The 18,798-nt window shown below is 43.9% G+C and overlaps 1 protein-coding gene across 1 annotated transcript in view; it reads left to right on the top strand.

Annotated features, from left to right (window-relative positions):
• Nucleotides 1–18,798, top strand: part of Mov10l1 (Mov10 like RISC complex RNA helicase 1) — a 64,185-nt gene that overhangs the window by 42,980 nt on the left and 2,407 nt on the right. The window contains exons 16-23 of the mRNA XM_005067076.4: nt 1,608–1,707; nt 3,319–3,497; nt 4,250–4,396; nt 5,119–5,240; nt 7,188–7,287; nt 8,515–8,679; nt 11,229–11,402; nt 13,711–13,860. Coding sequence (XP_005067133.1) covers nt 1,608–1,707; nt 3,319–3,497; nt 4,250–4,396; nt 5,119–5,240; nt 7,188–7,287; nt 8,515–8,679; nt 11,229–11,402; nt 13,711–13,860 — 1,137 coding nt within the window. The remainder of the gene's footprint in view (nt 1–1,607; nt 1,708–3,318; nt 3,498–4,249; nt 4,397–5,118; nt 5,241–7,187; nt 7,288–8,514; nt 8,680–11,228; nt 11,403–13,710; nt 13,861–18,798) is intronic.

Here is an 18,798-nt window from a genome sequence, read left to right as displayed (position 1 = left end):
CTGGGATCAAACTTAGCACTGCAAAAACAGACTTAGGTGCAACCAATATGGAAAATTTTAATTGATTGAAACCAGCCTCTACCCCAGATAACCTAGTTGTAAAGTTAAGGGCAGTAGAGCAGTTATAAATATTAGTCAGGAAAATAGAAGACACTAGCCAGACAGTGATGGCTGACACTTTTAATCCCAATATTTGGGAGGCAGAGGCAGGCCGATCTCTGTGAGTTCAAGACCAGCCTGGTCTACAAGAGCTAGTTCCAGGACAGCCTCCAAAGCCACTGAGAAACCCTGTCTCGAGAAGAAAAAAAAAAAAGACAACACTGGGTCAAGTGTGGTGGTACACACCTTTAATCCCAGCTCTTGGTAGGCAGAGGCAGGCGGGTGTCTATGCAGTAGAGGTCTACATAGGGCGGTCCAGGCCAAATAGAGCTACATAGTAAGACCCCGTCTCAAAGGAGAAAAATATATGAAGACTTTAACTGAGGGGCATGAAAGATAAATTCAAAACAAAACACAACTCCATCCTTTAGTGATGAAATTTTCAATTCCTAAGGTAAACAAAATGTGCAAAATAATATCAGAGTAGGTAGTCCAGAGAAAAAGTGGTGAACTTGAAGACATAACACTAAAAGCTACAGGTTTTAGGATTCCTTTGAGACAGTTCCTAATAGAGTTATACCCCTCCCCAGTCCATCATGTTGCTGTTTAGTTTTGCTGTTGTCAACATTCCTAGCTTTTGACTTTGGGTTTTAGAATTGAACTCATGTCCTCATGCCTGCATGGGAAGCATTTTACCAATTCCGGCATCTCCCATCACAAATCTATAAATCTTAGCATTCCAACTAGTTTTATTGTTGTTTTCAGAAACTTAACTGAGTCATTCTAATATATAAATTTTAAAATCTAATTATAGATTTCATATATACATGAAATACATATTGGAATATGTATGAGTAAATGCCACAGACACCTATGGCTGTATTGAAAAAGAATACTTACAGGTTTTCATATTAAAGTATATCCTCATACTAGGCTATGATCAGACAAATACAAATACAAGGCCAGGCACATGAACCAAGACCATACCAGTTATCCTCTGCAGTACCAATATGACAGTGATGGGAGGTCATATTGGGAAATCCTGAAATGAAATTTGACAGTACGTATATTGTAATGAAGAAATTTTATGATGCTTTCTGTGTTCTTAGGAATGCATAGAGATGCTGCACAGCAGAGTTCCCATTGCCTTCAGGAGAGGTTTTCCCAAGGATGGCTAGCAGAGCCTTCCCTGCTTAGGCCAACCTTAGAAGAGGCAGGATGTATGTTAACCAAATAAAGCTTAGATCCTCTTTGTTTCAGTTTTATCATAACCAAAATCAATTTATATTTATTTTTCAAAGAGCTGGGGAAGAAAAACAAACTTTTAGGCAAGTTTTATTGACTGTCTCATGTTTGGATTATGTTTCAAGGGGTAGACCTGTGACCTATCCAAAGAATTGTTAAATGTGACAGCAGAATGTTGTTGGTATGTGTGTGTGCTGCTCTTTAAACTGAGATTCTATACACGAAGCTATTGCTGTAATTACTTTCTTTATGATTGTTTCCAGAACAAGAAAACAGTAAAGGACCAAACTAAACACACAACAAAGGAGAGGCACATGGATACCACAGACGTGCCAGAGAAGGCTGCCACTCCTGCAGAGACTAGTGAGTTGGGTACAAGTGCATAATGGGCTCAGAGAAGAACAATAAAGAAACCTGTGTGTTCTGGAAAGAAGGTGCCTGAGAAACACACTGTGGTTGGAGGTACAGTCATGACAGACACATTGTCCACAGAGAAGGCTGAAGCCCCGTCTACCTGCTCCCAAGAGGTGTTTTGATGGTTTAGATTAGATGCTTTAGAACAAACTTAGAGTGTGTATTATTCTTCTCATGTGTGCTCTTAAGTTGTTGTATACTCTGTATATTTAAATCAGAGTCTTTTCATGTCACCCAAGCTGATCTTAAATTCGTGGACTCAAGTAATCCCTCACTTAGCCTCCGTAGCAAAACCTACAAGTAAGATTCAACACACCTGAGTTGTAATAGTGACAAGCACAGATGCCTAGTAAACATTAAAAAGGTGTTCAACATCTTTAGCCATCAGGGAAACACAAATTAAAACTACTCAAAATTCTGTCTCACCCCAGGCAGAGAGGTTAACATCAAGAAGACAGACAACAAATACTGATGAAGAACCCATACTTACTGCTAGTAAATCAGTCTAGAAATTTCAAATAAAAATAAAAACTAAAAGTAAGGCTGGAGAGATGGCTCAGTGTTGAAGAAGCACTGGCTGTTCGTGCAGAGGACCCATGTTTGGTTCCTAGTGACTACATAGCAGCTCACAACCGTCTCTGATCCAGTTCCAGTGATTTTGACACCCTCTTCTGGCCACTACAGGCACCAGATACTCATGTGGTGTACAGACACATGCAGGCAAACATTCATACATACAAAAAAGATCTTTTTAGGGAAAAAACTTATGAATAGAGTAACTGCCATATTGTATTGGGCCATATACTACTGGGTATATACCCCAAGAAATCTAAGTCAGTATACAAGAGATGCTTATAGATATGTACCTACTGTTAAACTAACCATAGTTACTAAGACATGGAACCAACCCAGCTGTCCATCATCAGATGAATGGATACTACATATACTCAGATGAATTAAGATAAAGGAAAAGAAAATCATGACCCTTTTCTGGATATTTATGGAATGGAAATTGTTAAGCAGTTTCCCAGACTTGGAAAGACAAATAGCAAGTGGTTTTCTCTCATATGCAGATCTTAAATTTTAATTATTAGACATGTATATATGTTGGCATATAGGTCATAAAAATAGAAAGGGTACTGTGAGAAGGAATGAGATCTTCAGGAGTGTTGGGGAAAGGAAGAGGGGGTTTTAGAGTATATGTGACGTGAAAGCAGAGTGTAGCAGTGAGGGAAGGAAGCGGAGCAGTACAAGTGTCACTGGGAGACAGGTCAGGAAGGTCAACCCAAATGAAGTGTGTGTGAAAGGGCCACAGTGAAACTTACTGCTGCAGGTGCTGACTACAGCAACTCATTTGTATGTAATATTTCAGGTGATGCTGTGTCTATAAGGGGCTTGAAAAGCTAACTTACTTTTCCTGACTTTGCCTCAAAAAATACAGATGGTTCTGAAGCATGTTCTCCTGTCACACTAAACATTGTTGGCATTATCAAGTTTTATTTGACTTTTATAACATCTAATAAGGCATCTGACTAGGCTGTCTTTCCACTTGAAATGCAGTGGATGAACTTCAGATCCCTAAAGCAAGAGATAAGGAGTTCTTCAATCCAGTGCTTAACGAAAACCAAAAGCTGGCAGTGAGGAGGATTCTGAGCGGCGACTGCCGACCCCTCCCGTATATTCTTTTTGGACCTCCTGGAACTGGGAAGACTGTGACAATAATTGAGGCTGTTTTGCAAGTAAGGATAGTGGTGCTGGTTGCTGTGCGTCTGTGCTGTATTCATGTGTTTGTATCTAAGGAGGTATCACTTTAAACTTTAGAGACATTTGTAAAGAACTAGAGAAAGATTTAGCTCCTAACATTGTCTGTTTATGTATTAGGATTTTTAGTTTACTTCTTAAGTGTAGAAGAAACTTCATCTCTAGAATAGAGTAACCCTTTGGTCTCACTGTGAAGCTTTACTGAAGAAGTTGCCAGGACAGTACTGAAGCCACTACTCTGCAGCACTTGCTGGTATCTCCTTTGTATTTCCAATTAAATTTATGAAAATACTGTGTGTATAGGATTGCAGTGTCATTCTGGATTTTGATTAGCAAGCTATTATGAGTGTTCTGTGCTACACTGCAAGCTGGACTTGAGAGAGTGATATAACTTGGTGCTGTCTATGGAGATATCTGGAGGTGTGTAGAAGGTTATGGTTGCAGAGCTGGGGATATAGCATATGCAGTCTTTGGATAACCCTGCATTCTCTCTTTCTGTATGTATTTGGGAGTCGTATATGTGGAAGCGTGGCTACCACCTGATTCCATCTTATCTGTGGCCATGAGACAGAGTAGTCATTTTGACATTGCAGGGAGTGTTTCAGATGCTTAGGGATTAGTATCCAAGCCCTCACCCTTATTCCCTATAAAGGAATCTAGATGTTGGATACACACTTGGGGTTTCCACACTGTGACAGTAAGATCCCTGGTCTCTCACCTCTTAATGAAGGTACATTATGCTTTGCCGGACAGTCGGATTTTGGTCTGCGCTCCCTCCAACAGTGCTGCTGACCTTGTGTGTTTGAGACTTCATGAGAGCAAGGTGCTGAAGCCAGCTGCCATGGTCCGGGTGAATGCCACCTGCAGATTTGAGGAGGTAACCAGGCATGGGGGTGGGCACACCTGCATATTTCATTAGGGTCTTACCCTCTCTCTGAATTAACAGTGCTTTTGTGGATATTCTCAGTTTTGTTAAATTTTCATGTTATGCTTTCATTTAATTCTTCAAATATAGTCTAATTTCTTTTTCATTCTGTTTTATTGATTTAGTTACCACTATCCTTTTGGAAAATTAGAGGATCCTAGTTAGTTTTTGAATAAAATACTGATTTAAAAAAAAGAAATTGTGGGACTGGAGAGATGGCTCAGCAGTTAAGCGCACTCACTGGCTGCTCTTCCAGAGGACCCAGGTTCAGTTCCCAGCACCCACATGGCAGCTCACAACTGTCTGTAACTCCAGTTCCAGGGGATCCAATATCCTCACACAGAGATACAGTCAGGCAAAATTCTAATGTACATGAAATAAAAATAAATAAATTTAAAAAAGAAATTGTAACTAGAAAACTATATTAAGTAGTTTTCTGGGTTATGTAAAGAATTATAGTATATTCATGCCTTTAGAGTCTATAAAACATAGACTTAATATGAAAATATAAGGCATTTTAATTTAAGGTGATTATTAACGATTAGTCATCACTAAGAAGTAGCAACAAGGCAAGATTTTCTTGTTAGAATTCTGCCCAGCCTTGATGTTTTGTCCAGTTTAAGGAAATGATCAATACACTGAAAACCAAACTGACTCTAACCTCTTTGCCCCAGACTATTATTGATGCCATCAAGCCATATTGCAGAGATGGAGAAGATATCTGGAGAGCCTCACGCTTCAGGATAATAATCACAACATGTAGCAGTGCAGGACTGTTCTACCAGATAGGAGTAAGGTGAGCACCACCTGGGAGTGAGGTGAGCGCCAGATGGAGAAGATATCTGGAGAGCCTCACGCTTCAGGATAATAATCACAACATGTAGCAGTGCAGGACTGTTCTACCAGATAGGAGTGAGGTGAGCACCACCTAGGAGTGAGGTGAGCATCACTAAGGAGTGAGGTGAGTACCAGATGTTTGAGGAACAGAGTTCCCCCACACAGTCAGAAGAAGAAGCTGACCAGATGGAGATTGGGTAGTGGAGGGAAGTGTCAGCCATAGGATAAGAGCAATAAGGAGGAGAGGGGCATCTTTTCTGAGGATAAGGATTATTGATGAGACCCAAGAGACTCAAAGGGTTCAGTAGTAGAAAGGACAGGCAAAGTGGGCTAGCAACATATAAAGACCCTGTGGTTAGAGAGCCCTGAGCATGTTTACACAAAGGAAACCTTAGAATTGGGGCCTAGTAAGCATGACAGGGGCTTTAACAAGAAGCCCGGCTCCAAAGGCTTGAGTTTCTAGAAGAGGCATTAGGATATGGCCTTAGGTTAGTAGAAGTCCACTGAATGAGAGATTAAAGGATCACTGGAAGGCAGGCTACTTAGGAAACAGCTGGGTTCTGTGAGGTTAGTCCTGGGTGGGGTAGGCAGCTCACGAGTGGTGTCTCCCCAAGATGATGGAGCAGTGATGGTGCAGGGGGTTGAGGACCAGAGAAATCTTCCCAAGAACATGTCCTCAGGGCTAGGGGGGATGTCCCAAGAGCTGCAGAGACGCTGAGAGAGGAGGCTTCATGTCAGTGCACTAGAAGCGAGCAGGGAGGCTGCAAGCAGTCCTGGAAGGAAGAGGAGGTAGCACAGGCCAGGCTGAGGAAGCAGGAGGAGCAAGGCTCCCCGAGAGTGAGACCCAACTCCTGAGATCCCGAGGACAGACCTCTCTGCAGCTTGGTGCAGACTCACCCAGGATGTAGCTGTGACGATGACCTAGGCCCACACATGCCTCACCTTTCTGAGAGCAGAGAGTGCCAAGGGCAGCTAGCCACACACAGGTTGCCAATTATTTCACAAGCATTCTTTAGTTGCCTATTTTTAAGCTAGGAGTTTAATATTTTTTAAAGATTTGCTTATTATGTATACAGTGTTCTACCTGCATGTATGCCTGTATGCCAGATGAGGGCACCAGATCTCATAGATGGTTGTGAGCCACCACTTGTTTTCTGGGAGTTGAGCTCAGGACCTCTGGAGAAGCAGCCAGTTCTCTTAACCACTGAGCCATCTCTCCAGCGTGTGTGTGTGTGTGTGTGTGTGTGTGTGTGTGTGTGTGTGTGTGTGTGAGAGAGAGAGAGAGAGAGAGAGAGGGAGAGGGAGAGGGAGAGGGAGAGGGAGAGGGAGAGGAGAGGACAAAATTCAGGTCCTTGGACTTAGTAGTACCTGCCTTTATACTCTGAGCCATCTTGCTGGCTTCATAATGTCATTTTGTTATGTAATAAGTATGAAATCACTAATGAGACAATCTACATTTAATTATTCATGTATTAAACTTAGAGCTTTTGTATTTGAGACTAGTCACTGTGAGATGCTTAAGAGCCACACATGGCTAAGAGGCTGCTGAACTGGGAGGGTGCAGGTCTAAGCAAGGGCAAAAGATTTTTGTGATACAAGGTGCCAGAACTCTAAGCTACCAGGTGGTTCTCAGGCTTTGCTCATACCCGCCCTCACCCTTCATGTCCTTCCAAACAAACACACATTCTTACAGAATACCAGCTGCTGATAGGGATTCATATGAATCTCCTAGCAGCTGCAGCTGTTGTGACCCCAAGTCATGTGATACCCATACCTCTTGGTCTTATCTGCCCTGGAGAACCCCACTATGATCCCAACACCCAAGAGCATAGCTTTGCCAGTATGTGTTAGGTAGCAGTTGCTAAACAATACAATGAAATTACTATTCAGACTTCTTTGGCTCTAGAGTTGGATACTTCACACATGTATTTGTGGACGAGGCAGGCCAGGCAAGTGAGCCAGAATGCCTTATTCCTTTGGGACTGATTTCAGACATCAATGGTCAGGTAAGGCCTGTGTCTTGTGTGTGTTTCTGTTTGTTTGTTTGTTTGCTTGCTTGTTTGTTTGTTTGTTGAGACAGGTTTTCTCTGTAGCTTTGAAGTCTGTCCTGGAACTCACTCTGTAGACCAGGCTGGCCTCAAACTCACAGAGATCACCTGCCTCTGCCTCCTGAGTGCTGGGATTAAAGGTGTGCGCCACCACTGCTTGGCTTGTGTGTGTTTCTGTCTTACTGTTATCTCTTGATGACGTCACAGCCTTCAAGTGAAAGTACACTAGGACCCTGAGAATGTGAGAGGTCAGAGCTATGCTTGTTCATCACAACATCAATCTTTTGTGGCTGGGAAGAAAGGCCCTTGCTTGTAATTTCTCACTTGGAAACAGAAGCCAGTGTAGGCACTGGGAACACAATGGCAGTCAACAGCTGAAGTTTCTGGTATTAGTGTTCCCCACATGGAAGAGTGGAGAGGACAGGGCCTCATGCCCTGCTAAGATCTGACTGTCATTACCATTACATTTGTCAGGGGTTCCTCACTCAAACCACAGCTCCTCCAATTCTGAGTGTCCCTGGCAGATCCCCCATCTGATCTTCTCTCTGGTACTTTGGACAGTGGTGTGGATTATCATCTTAGAGCATGTTTCTTTAGTACCCCCAGGTGTGAGGTCATCTGGTACCCACTTATGAACTGGCCAGGCTCTATGAGTCAGTGCCAGCAGGAACTAAGGAACAAACAAGGGCTGGTCTAATTAGTACACCTAAGAAACTGATCAAATGATAGTAATGAGTGTGAGGCCTACCAGGAAAGGGCATCATGGAAAAGGGCCAAGGAGAGTTTCCCATAGCCAGGTAAGGCAGGAATTTCCAGAACACAAGCTGCATCTCTGAGGCTTTTGCCACATTGAGCGATAAGTGGAAGAGGCTGCTGACTGCCGCACCAGACCTGATAAAAGCAGGAAGTAACTGCTTAGTGGAGAAATCCAAGTCTCAAGCCCATCTAGTTTCTCCTTTCCCCCTTCTCTGTCTAGACCATTGTCAACTCCAGCTGTGTCCACCATTGTCTCAGGTCTTTCCCTCATTCCACAGAACCAGAGTGTGCAAGAGGGTCCTGCCTGCACAGCCCCAACCCGAACCTATTCAGAGATACCTACCTGTTGACTCTCACAGCTCTTCTACTATGGTTGGGTGGTATGCCTGTCTACTCCACACTAATCAGGCATCCTTGTGTATGCTATAGATTGTGCTCGCTGGAGACCCCATGCAGCTTGGCCCAGTCATCAAATCCAGGCTGGCCATGGCCTATGGATTGAATGTGTCTATGTTGGAGAGGTTGATGTCCAGACCAGCATACCTGAGAGATGAGGATGCCTTTGGTGCTTGTGGTGCATACAACCCTCTTTTGGTGAGTTCTAACCTCCCTGCTTGGTCACACAAATGGAGAAAGAGAAGTGTTTTATTGAAGCAGGCAGTGCTGGCTGGTATGAAGCCACACTGCTGTCACCCACCTCCCCTTCCCCATGAGTCAAGCACATGAGCAGAGGCCTCTGCACAAAAGAACTGTATCCCCACTTCCACAAACACCTACTTGACCCCTGTCCTCCTCACCATACGAAGCGTACTCCATACAGTGATCACAGACATCTGGGGAGGGTGGTCAGCAGCATATGTGGTTTCCACTGCTTCCCAGATAGCATTTAAGGCACTATCTACCTACTCTTTAGTCTCATAAGGACTGCTGTTTTGATCAGGGGTTGCCCTGGAGTTTTAACACTGATGGTGGGGAGTTTGGGGATCCAAAACAATAAAAGAAGTTAAATCTGCCTTACTCCATAAATGTAGGAAATGGCTTTTGTAACTCTGTGTGAAGGAAGAGAAGGCCAGCCCCTGAGACCTGGAGGGGTCTGTTCTGTGTGGGCTTCTGACCTAGGTGCTCACATGGTGGAGCACAGCTTCTGTGTTTAAGCGAGAGCTCAGTGAAACCACCAAACCAGACCCCTCCATGAGTGGAAGGAAAAGCTTATTCAAACTTCCAAGGCTATCTGTTTCTTGGGGTTGATCAGAGAGAGGTGAAATAGTGGGAGAGTCCTGCCAATTATTAAGGGGTTGTTGCAATAGGAGGTAGGCAAGATAGCTGGAACAGCCTGAGAACTAGCATGAGGCTTTGATCTCTTGAGGCTTGTTTGAGTTAATAAGGAGCTAGATGCCCATTCTGGAGGTATTTGGCTGTAAGGGACAGATAAGGGAAGTAATGGCTTTTCCTGACAAACAGAAACCCCCTTGTCAAGGTTTCTGAGGCATGCTGGTTTAGGCAGCAATCCTTCTGTTTACCCAGTGAGAGTGCATCCTGAAGTGAGCCCAGACTGTCATTTAGGATATTACTAGTGGAATTGCCATTTGGGTGCTGAAGGGGGATTGAGCTCACACACCATCAGTCAGATTATGAGGGGGACTTTGGAATTGTAGTCATGGGAGTTCACAAAACACAATGAGCTTGGGAATCTGGATTATGTAGGATATCATTAAGTGATGAAAAACTTCTACAATTAAAAAAGTCATTCTCTAAACTGTTTTATTATTATTAAACTGTTACAATACAAACAGATTTCCATCTGAAATTGTATTCCTAGTGTTGATGAGATACAGCAATCATGAAGATTTTCAGAGAAATGACCCTTCCCTCCATTGGCATTCCCAGGAATGAGTGGTAAATAGAGACTGGGAAAGTATGTTGTGATTCTTCAGGCTGAGGAGAATCTCTGAGATAACACTCCTAAGAAAGGAGCCTGCTGTCTCAGGAGAAGAGGATGAGGTGCAACATGGCATCTTCTGGGTTAGAGAGGATGCCTAAACGCTGTAGTGCCCATGGAAGATACTTTCTCACCCATCTCCTGTGTGTTTTGGGGCATGCTCCTTTGCAGAAAAAGAAGTGTTGTTGTTTTTTTTTTTTTAAATCTTTGCCGTGTTCTTTGAACTGATGTGAATCTTCACAGTGGGACACATTCTGTCTTTTGAAATAAAATATTGTTTATTGTCCTGGGACTAATGGGCATTTTGCTAGTATATTTCAATTGCTCTGACAAAATACACATCAGGGACCATTTCATGGGGAAAAGGATTTGTTCTGGCTCACTGTTTGAGGGGATAATATGACATGGCAAAGAAGGTGTGGTGCGATAAGGTATCTGCAATCAGGAAACAGAATGAATGCTAGTGCTTGTCTGGCTTCCTCTATTTCCCTTTTTTATTTACTGTAGAACTTCAGTCCATGAGTTGGTGCCACCCACATTCAGGTCTCCGCCCTATTAAAGCTCTTTAGAAACACCTTCAACAGAGTCACCCAGAGGTGTGTCTCCTAGGTAATGACAAATCTAGTCAAGTTGACAGTAAGAGTTGACCATCACAGCTAGATACAAGGACATATGCTTGTATTGCACCAACTTCCCAAGCAGTTGGAGGGGAAAAGCATTTTCCTCATACTGGTGCTATCCCCAGGACTGAGGATGTACCAGGGCTATTAGAACAGCTCTTCATTTCTCCCCCAGTGCTGCTGAGTCAGCTTTGTAGCACCTCATTTAAAGGCTGAGCTTGTAAGGCAGCAGATCTAAGGCAAAACTTGCAGCACAAAGAAGTGTCGAGAGCTGAGTGTACCCATTAAGAGACACTCAACAATCCGGACCCAAGAGAATCACAAAAGAGGTCTTTTGTCCCTTGTGATGTTTACCTTTTCTGTTAAAATGAATCTTTGAGATTCAGAGTCATCTGAGAAACTTGGCCTGGCCTCAGATTTCAAGCTAACCTAATAGAGAGAGTCAGGAGCAGGGGACTACCCCATGAAGTCAACAGTAAGATGACTGGTTTCATGTTTGCCTTGCAAGGACAACGGGGACAAAACCTGGACAGGAACTCCATGGTTTTGACTCCTTATGACCTGTGTCTACCTTTTCCCTACAGGTCACAAAGCTAGTGAAGAACTATCGGTCCCACTCAGCCCTGCTGGCACTGCCCTCTCGCCTGTTCTATCACAGGGAGCTTGAGGTCTGTGCCGATCCCAAGGTAGTGACTTCGCTGCTGGGCTGGGAGAAACTGCCCAGAAAAGGCTTTCCTCTCATCTTCCATGGCGTGAGGGTAAGTCTGCCTTGACTGCCGAGTACTCCTTGCATCTGGTGGTGCAGGAAGGGAAGGGGGAGACGTTTTCATTCAGAGAACAACCATGATGTGTAAATTCCCAATGTCTATGTTACATTAGCCAAGCGTTCCCCATGGGCCTGAAGTGGGGGAAGATGGGTACTGATCTCTTAAGTGTAAGGCAGCAAGAAGTGACTGCTGCTGACCTCTCCTGTAGAGATAGTCCATACAGAAAGAGCTTAAGAGTGGATGTTGCAGGCCCTGACCTTTGATGTCTGCATTAGATAAATACTGAGTTCCAAAAGGAAACACAGGCCAGTATCAAAGAGCTCAAAGTGTGCAATAGAAGTCCGGGAGGATGGGCTAGAGAAATGGCTCAGTGGTTAAGAGTGCTTCTCACCCTTGCAGGCCCCTGTTCAATTCCCAACACTCATATTGAGTGGCACACAACCACTTGTAACTCCAGCTGTAGAAGATCTCATGTCTTTAAGCCTCCATGAGCACCTGCACTGCTATATACATACAGACACACGTAATGAAAAATAAAAACATTGGGGAGGGGGAGAGGCTGAGAAGTAAGGCAGGAAGGACCAGTGGAAGCTGGGCACCAAGGACTAATACCATGACAGTGCTTGCCCTGCTCTCAGGACCAGTCAAGCTGAGAACCCACAAGAACCAATCAACCAAGCACTCAACCCCAGGTCCAAAGGCAGGGGGACTGACAAGGACAGAGTCTCCTTCCTACAAGACCTCACAGAGTGGGGTTGAGATACTACCCATCAGCTAAAATGAATTGCAGGTATTCACTAAAATCAGGTTGTTTGTGTTGAGAATTTTGTTGTCAGAATTAGAAATCAAGTTTTATATTCACTCTTCCAAAAGGAGAATATTTGAGTTATGATCCAGAATTAGTATCATACCCAGAAGGGAAGGTGGTGTCAAATAGCCCGTCTGTCCCATAGCCTGATCTTATAGGTATGTGAACCCATAGACAGCTGCATCCACCCACAGTCCCTGCCTGTTTCTCTGTAACCCTCTAAGGAGAACAGGTGCTCTGGATCTGTTAGAAGTACATTTGAAGAGATGTGTGCTGGTGGCTCTGGAGTTCCCTCTAAGGCTGTCAGTCAGTGCTTAGCCCTAATGTGCTGCCCATACCCCAGGAATACCCTACCCTCCCTGTGGCTTGGGTACCTCTGCCCATCCTCAGATGCCTCTAGTACATCAGGGAAGACAAGTGGCTGTTATAGTGGAAGGAATCTCTGTAGAGTGTCCAGGAATGATCCTTGTGAGGCATAACCAAGACATCAAATGTGTCAGTTATTCCTGAATTAACCTATTTATTTAATACAGCCTAATTTTAAAAATTACCACAGGCAAGGCATGATGGCACACCCCTTTAATCTCAGCACTCAGGTAGGCAGATCTCTGAGACTAGCCTGGTCTACAAAGTGAGTTCCAGGACTGTTACACAAAAACCCTGTATTAAAAAACAAAGAACAAAAATTACTGCAAGATTCTTTATGAGAACTGTTTTAATGACAGTTCAAAATATCTTATAAGGGCCGGGCATTGGTGGCTCATGCCTTTAATCCCAGCACTCAGGAGGCAGAGGCAGGTGGATCTCTGTGAGTTCGAGACCAGCCTGGTCTAGAGAGTGAGTTCCAGGACAGCCTCCAAAACAATACAGAGAAACCCGTCTCGAAAAAACAAAAAATACATATGTATTTTATAAAAGAAAATGAGTACAGCCCTAGATTCAATTTTTAATATTGTCAAAAAGAACCAGACAAATGAGTCATTAGACTTGATGTGTTACAAAACATACTACAGAGTTAGAGTAAATAAAACTGTCCAGTATTAAATATGCAGCTTAGTAGTAGAATACTTGCCTAGCATGTATAAGACCCTGGGATCAGTTCTCAGTACTACAAAGACAAAGTGTTTGGAATGTGTATGTGTATGTGCGTGCATGCACGCACACAAACATGTATAGTTGACTAAAAAGGTACAAGTTGGTAGAAAGGAGTCCAAAAATACCAGTGGATATAGAGATTTTTCTTTTTGACACCAGGTTCCAACCTAGCCAGGGCTACATAGCAAGACCTTGTCTGGGAAAAGAAATTTGTTAAGAAAATGGTTCTAATTTCCATTATTTAGTGATAACTGACCTGATGAGTTATACGTTCTGTATGACGGTAGAGTTTTTTTTTCTATTGTGTTTACTGTATATTCCCAATCCCTACTTGAGTTCTTTGATCCTTGATAAACATCACTGGGTAAATGGCATTTTATGTTCTTGCTATCTCAGGGAAATGAGACTCGTGAAGGGAGAAGCCCATCGTGGTTCAGCCCAGCTGAGGCTGTCCAAGTCATGCGCTACTGTTGCCTCTTGGCCCGAAGTGTCTCCAGCCAGGTTTCTTCCAAGGATATCGGTGTCATCACGCCCTATCGGAAGCAGGTGGGCCCACCAGGACTCTGCCTTCTTATACACTGTGGTCCTTGGTCTCTGGTTTCTGAAGGGCAGAAACAAGCTCAGCCTGAACAGCAGTAGGTGTTCAGAGAAACAGAACTATGTTCTAGTGATGCTGGTATTACTAACCAGCCATCTACCTTACTATAGCCAGCGTTGAGCGTTATTTTTACATTCTAGGTAATTATATCATAATATACTTACGGACCTGTGGCATATCTTGGTATTTTGTTCCTTTAAGAAAAAGCTTTCAGGGCTGGAGATGGCTCAGAGGTTAAGAGCCCTCGTTGCTCTTCCAGATATCCTGAGTTCAGTTCCCAGCAACCACATGGTGGCTCATAACCATCTATAATGAGAACTGGTGCCCTCTACTGACATGCAGGCAGAAAACTGTATACATAATAAATAAATAAATCTTTAAAAAAAGAAAAAAGAAAAAAAGCTTTCAGCCGGGCCGTGGTGACACACACCTTTAAATCGGCACTGGGGAGGCAGAGGCAGGTGGATCTTTGAGTTTGAGGATAAACTCCAAAGCTACACAGAGAAACCCTGTCTCGAAAAAAAAAAAAAAGGAAAAAGCCTTCGGGAGGGGGATGCTGGAGTGATGGCTCAGTGGTTAAAAGCACACTGGCTGCTCTTTGAGAGATCCTGAGTTCAATTCCCTGCAACCACATGATGGCTCACATTCATCTATAGTGGGATCTGATGCCCTCTTCTGACATAAAGTCAACAGAGCATTCATATAAAATAAATGAAAGAAAGAGCTGTGCGGTGGTGGCACACACCTTTAATCCCAGCACTCGGGAGGCAGAGGCAGGCGGATCTTTGAATTTGAGACCAGCCGAGTGTACAGAGTTCTAAAACAGCCACGGCTTCACAGAGAAATCCTGTCTTAAAAAGCCATTTAAAAGAAAAAGAGAAAACAAAAAACTTTCAGCTTCAATCCCAGAACTTGGGAGGAATTGACAAAAGGATCTCTGAGAGCAAGGCCAGCCAGGGTTATATATTGAGGCCCCCATCTCAGTAATAACAATCATAATAATAGTAATAACAATAAAGAACACATACACATCTTTGTATGTGTAGTCCATATCTTTAGTAACAGCTCTTGGAAGACTAAGACAGGAGGATTATTAGTGACTAGTCTGGGTTATTTACGTTCTAGGCCAATGTGGGCTGTAGGGCGGGGGACCTGTCTCAATAAAAGAAAAGGCTGACCACCCCAGCCTTTAGCCTGTATTTCTCAAAGGAAATGAATGCTGTTGGCATTTGTAAGGGTAACCCTTCCACAGAGATTATAAGGCAGCAAGCACTGCTGGCCCTGTAAAGCTCTCTGTAGGTTATAACAACCAGAAACTGTCTGTTTATTTACCTGTTGTGAAGCTATACTGTGGTTAGAAGTACCCTCCATACCAAACACAAGTTTCAGGAGTTCCTTCCCTATGGTATACAAGCCACCAAAGCTCAGGAGAGAGACCCTAGAGCATTGAACAAAAGGTTGATTGCACAGGCAGTTGAGAGAGCACATGGTCTGTGTTGAAAGCGTGCTGATGTGTGTTAAGAAAGTCTCTTTTCTGAGGAGATGAGAATGAACATGTATTCTGGGCATAGCGATAACAATAGTTTGATTAGGAGCACTCAAGCAGTCAGTGCTAGGCTACCTTTTCTCCTTGGTTAGTCTGGAGCCATTGGCCACACTGATCTCTGGAAACAGCATCTTTCATCTCGATGTTGCAGTGCAGCTGACTCAAGCCCAAGTCCATATGTTCTTTTTCTTTTTCATTTATTCTTCTCTCATATATTACTGCACCCTATTACATACATCTTCTCCCTCCTCTCCTTCCAGCCCTCCCCCCACCTCTCCTCTTCCCCCAGATCCACTTCTCCATTTCCCTTCAGAAAAGGGCAGGCCTCCCAGGGATATCAACCAAACATGGTATATCAAGTTAACAATAAACGGGCCATTGGTGGCTCACACCTTTAATCCCAGCACTCAGGAGGCAGGAGGATCTCTGTGAGTCAGAGGCCAGCCTGGTCTACAGAGCGTGTGCCAGGACAGCCTCCAAAGCTACACAGAGAAAACCTGTCTTGAAAAACAAAAACAGGGGCTGGAGAGATGGCTCAGAGGTTAAGAGCACTGACTGCTCTTCCAGAGGTCATGAGTTCAATTCCCAGCAACCACATGGTGGCTCACAACCATCTGTAATGAGATCTGGTGCCCTCTGCTGGTGTGTAGACGTACATGGGGGCAGGGTGTTGAGTTCGTAATAAATAAATAAATCTTTAAAAAAAAAAAGAGAGATTAAGCCGGGCGGTGGTGGCGCACGCCTTTAATCCCAGCACTCGGGAGGCAGAGGCAGGCGGATCTCTGTGAGTTCGAGGCCAGGCTGGACCGACAGCCTCCAAAACAATACAGAGAAACCCTGTCTCGCAAAAAAAAAAAAAAAAAAAAACCGAAAACGAAAACAAAAACAAAAAAAGTTACAATAAAACTAGGTACATTCCCTCATATTAAAGCTGGATAAGGCAACACAGTAGGAGGAATAGGAGGAAATGGGTCCCAAAAACAGGCAAAAGAAGCAGAGGCAGCCTCCCCTTTCCCAATGTTTTTTTTGTTTTTTGTTTTTTTGTTTTTGTTTTTGTTTTTTTGGTTTTACGAGACAGGGTTTCTCTGTATTGTTTTGGAGACTGTCCGTCCAGCCTGGCCTCGAACTCACAGAGATCCACCTGCCTCTGCCTCCCGAGTGCTGGGATGAAAGGCGTGCACCACCACCGCCCAGCCTCCCCCTTCCCAATGTTAAGAGCCCCACAAGAACACCAAGCTACACAACCATAACATATATGTGGAGGATCTATGTCAGACCCCTAAAGGAAAACTCCAACCCAAAGAGGTTAAGTGCACACATGAAAACACAGGAAATAAATAATCTCACTCCAGCAAAACCAAAAGAAGGGATGCGTGCACACACTACCAACCACCACCAACAACAACAAAACAGAAATTAACTCATTGGTCATTAATATCTCTCAATATCACTGAATGCAATTCCCCAATAAAGACACAGGGCATGCTTATCATCTTGAGTGAGTATGGCTGCCATTCACTAAATATGTATCCTCAGGCACCTTTCAGTGCAGACCTCAGGTCATTTGAGTCTTCCCAAGCTGCTGCTTCCCACCGGGCTCTGCTGTGTCTCCTCAGCCATGAATACAGCCTCAGCCATTAATACACTCATCCCCACCTCGAGCTCTTTTTTTTTAAACACGAGAGACAGCTGTTAATGCTGGGAACCCAACTCTTTTCTTTTATTGTTTTTGGTTGTGAGCCTAGCTTTTAGTAGCTGAAATATCTTTCTAGCCCTCGAATAGAGCTCTTGGCTCCCCATGCCTGCTTGTCTGTGAAGTTACAGCCCTATGGAAGAGTTCACAGACCAGAGCACAGACTCCCATTGTTCATACCCAAAGTTGAGTAGCATTAACACATGCTAGACTGTGATTATTTCCAGAACACTGACGTGCAAGTTATGGTTGCTTTGTGGGAGTAGACTTGTCTGTCTCCTCACTCAGTTGTCACTGATCTTGCCTAGATCTTGTTTTTACTTAAAGCCCTTCATGGGTACTAGTAGACATCCATGGGGAAACAGATCATGTGACATCAGGTTGGCCCTGTGCCACATGGCATCAACTTGCCCTTGAGGCTCAGCTAGATCCTCAAGATTGCATTGATCTAGGCTGAACATCTTTCCTTCCACACTGATCTTGGTCACTGCACAGCTGTTCAGCATAGTAAATTAGTCCAGGGTCTCTATGGTGAACTAATTATTTCATTATTTTATGATTTTAATGTGTACAAGTATTTTGCTTGCATATATGTCTGTGTACCACATGATTACTGTCCCAAGGAGGCCAGAATAGAGTATGTAAGTGTCACTCATTTGCCAGGAGAAAGCAAGTGACCCCAAATTGATGATCAGATCTGCTGATAAGCAAGAAACCAGGTTGCCAGTGGTGGAGGCACATGATTTTAATCCCAGCACTCAGGAGGCAGAGATGGGTGGATCTCTGGGTTTGAGGCTAGTCTGGTCTACAGATCAAGTCCCAGAACAGCCAAGGCTACACAAAGAAAACCTGTCTTGAAAAAAAAAAAAGGAGGAGGAGAGGAAGACAAGGAGGAGAAGAAGGAGAAGGAAGAGAAAGAAGGAAGGAAGAGAAAAATCATTACTCAAATGTCCACTTGTCACAAAACTGGAGCAACTGCCCCAGTGTAGCCCTGCTGGAAGGAGCCAGAAAGGCTGACTGAATTCTCCAGCATCACCCCCACCCCATGGAGCCTTTGCATTGGCATCAAGGGTGCTTAGCTGCAGCAGTGTGGTCTGAGAATGGTGTGCATCACTGTGATAAAGCAACTGTAACTTAGAACATGCTCCTCAAATCCCCTGCATGTTCCCGCATGATCTGAAGAAGGGCTTGAATAATTAAAAATGTGGACAAATAGATCACAACAAAAATGCTGAAGACTAAAACACTTCACTGAATTTGAGGTTCTCATACTAGAGTGAAGATTTGTAAACCACAGCAGAGCTCCACTTACTTTAGGCTACAAAACCACAGTGTGATAGCCAGCAGTGGGGAGATGTATTAATGGTGTCCCAGGCTCTGCATCTGGCCATATGGCCCCTGTGTGTCTTCCTAAGCCTCACATGAGAAAGCTTTAGGGCATCTGTGGTGTTTTGAATGAGAAGAGCTCCATAGGCTTCTGTTTTTGAATTCTTGGTCCATGGTTGATGGAACTGTCCACATTCTAACGTTCTGTTCTTCCAAACTCCAACAGAATCTTCCGTTAAGCTGTGTTTACCGCATGCTAGCACTTTTATAGCCCACAGTCCACAATGTTTCTAAACTCCTCCTGCAAACCAGCTGCAAAGG

This window comes from Mesocricetus auratus, unplaced genomic scaffold, assembly GCF_017639785.1.
Source record: "Mesocricetus auratus isolate SY011 unplaced genomic scaffold, BCM_Maur_2.0 Super-Scaffold_100010, whole genome shotgun sequence".
NCBI lineage: Eukaryota > Metazoa > Chordata > Mammalia > Rodentia > Cricetidae > Mesocricetus > Mesocricetus auratus.
The sequence above is the reverse complement of the archived record's forward strand: the minus strand, read 5'-3'. Positions and strand labels throughout refer to the sequence as shown.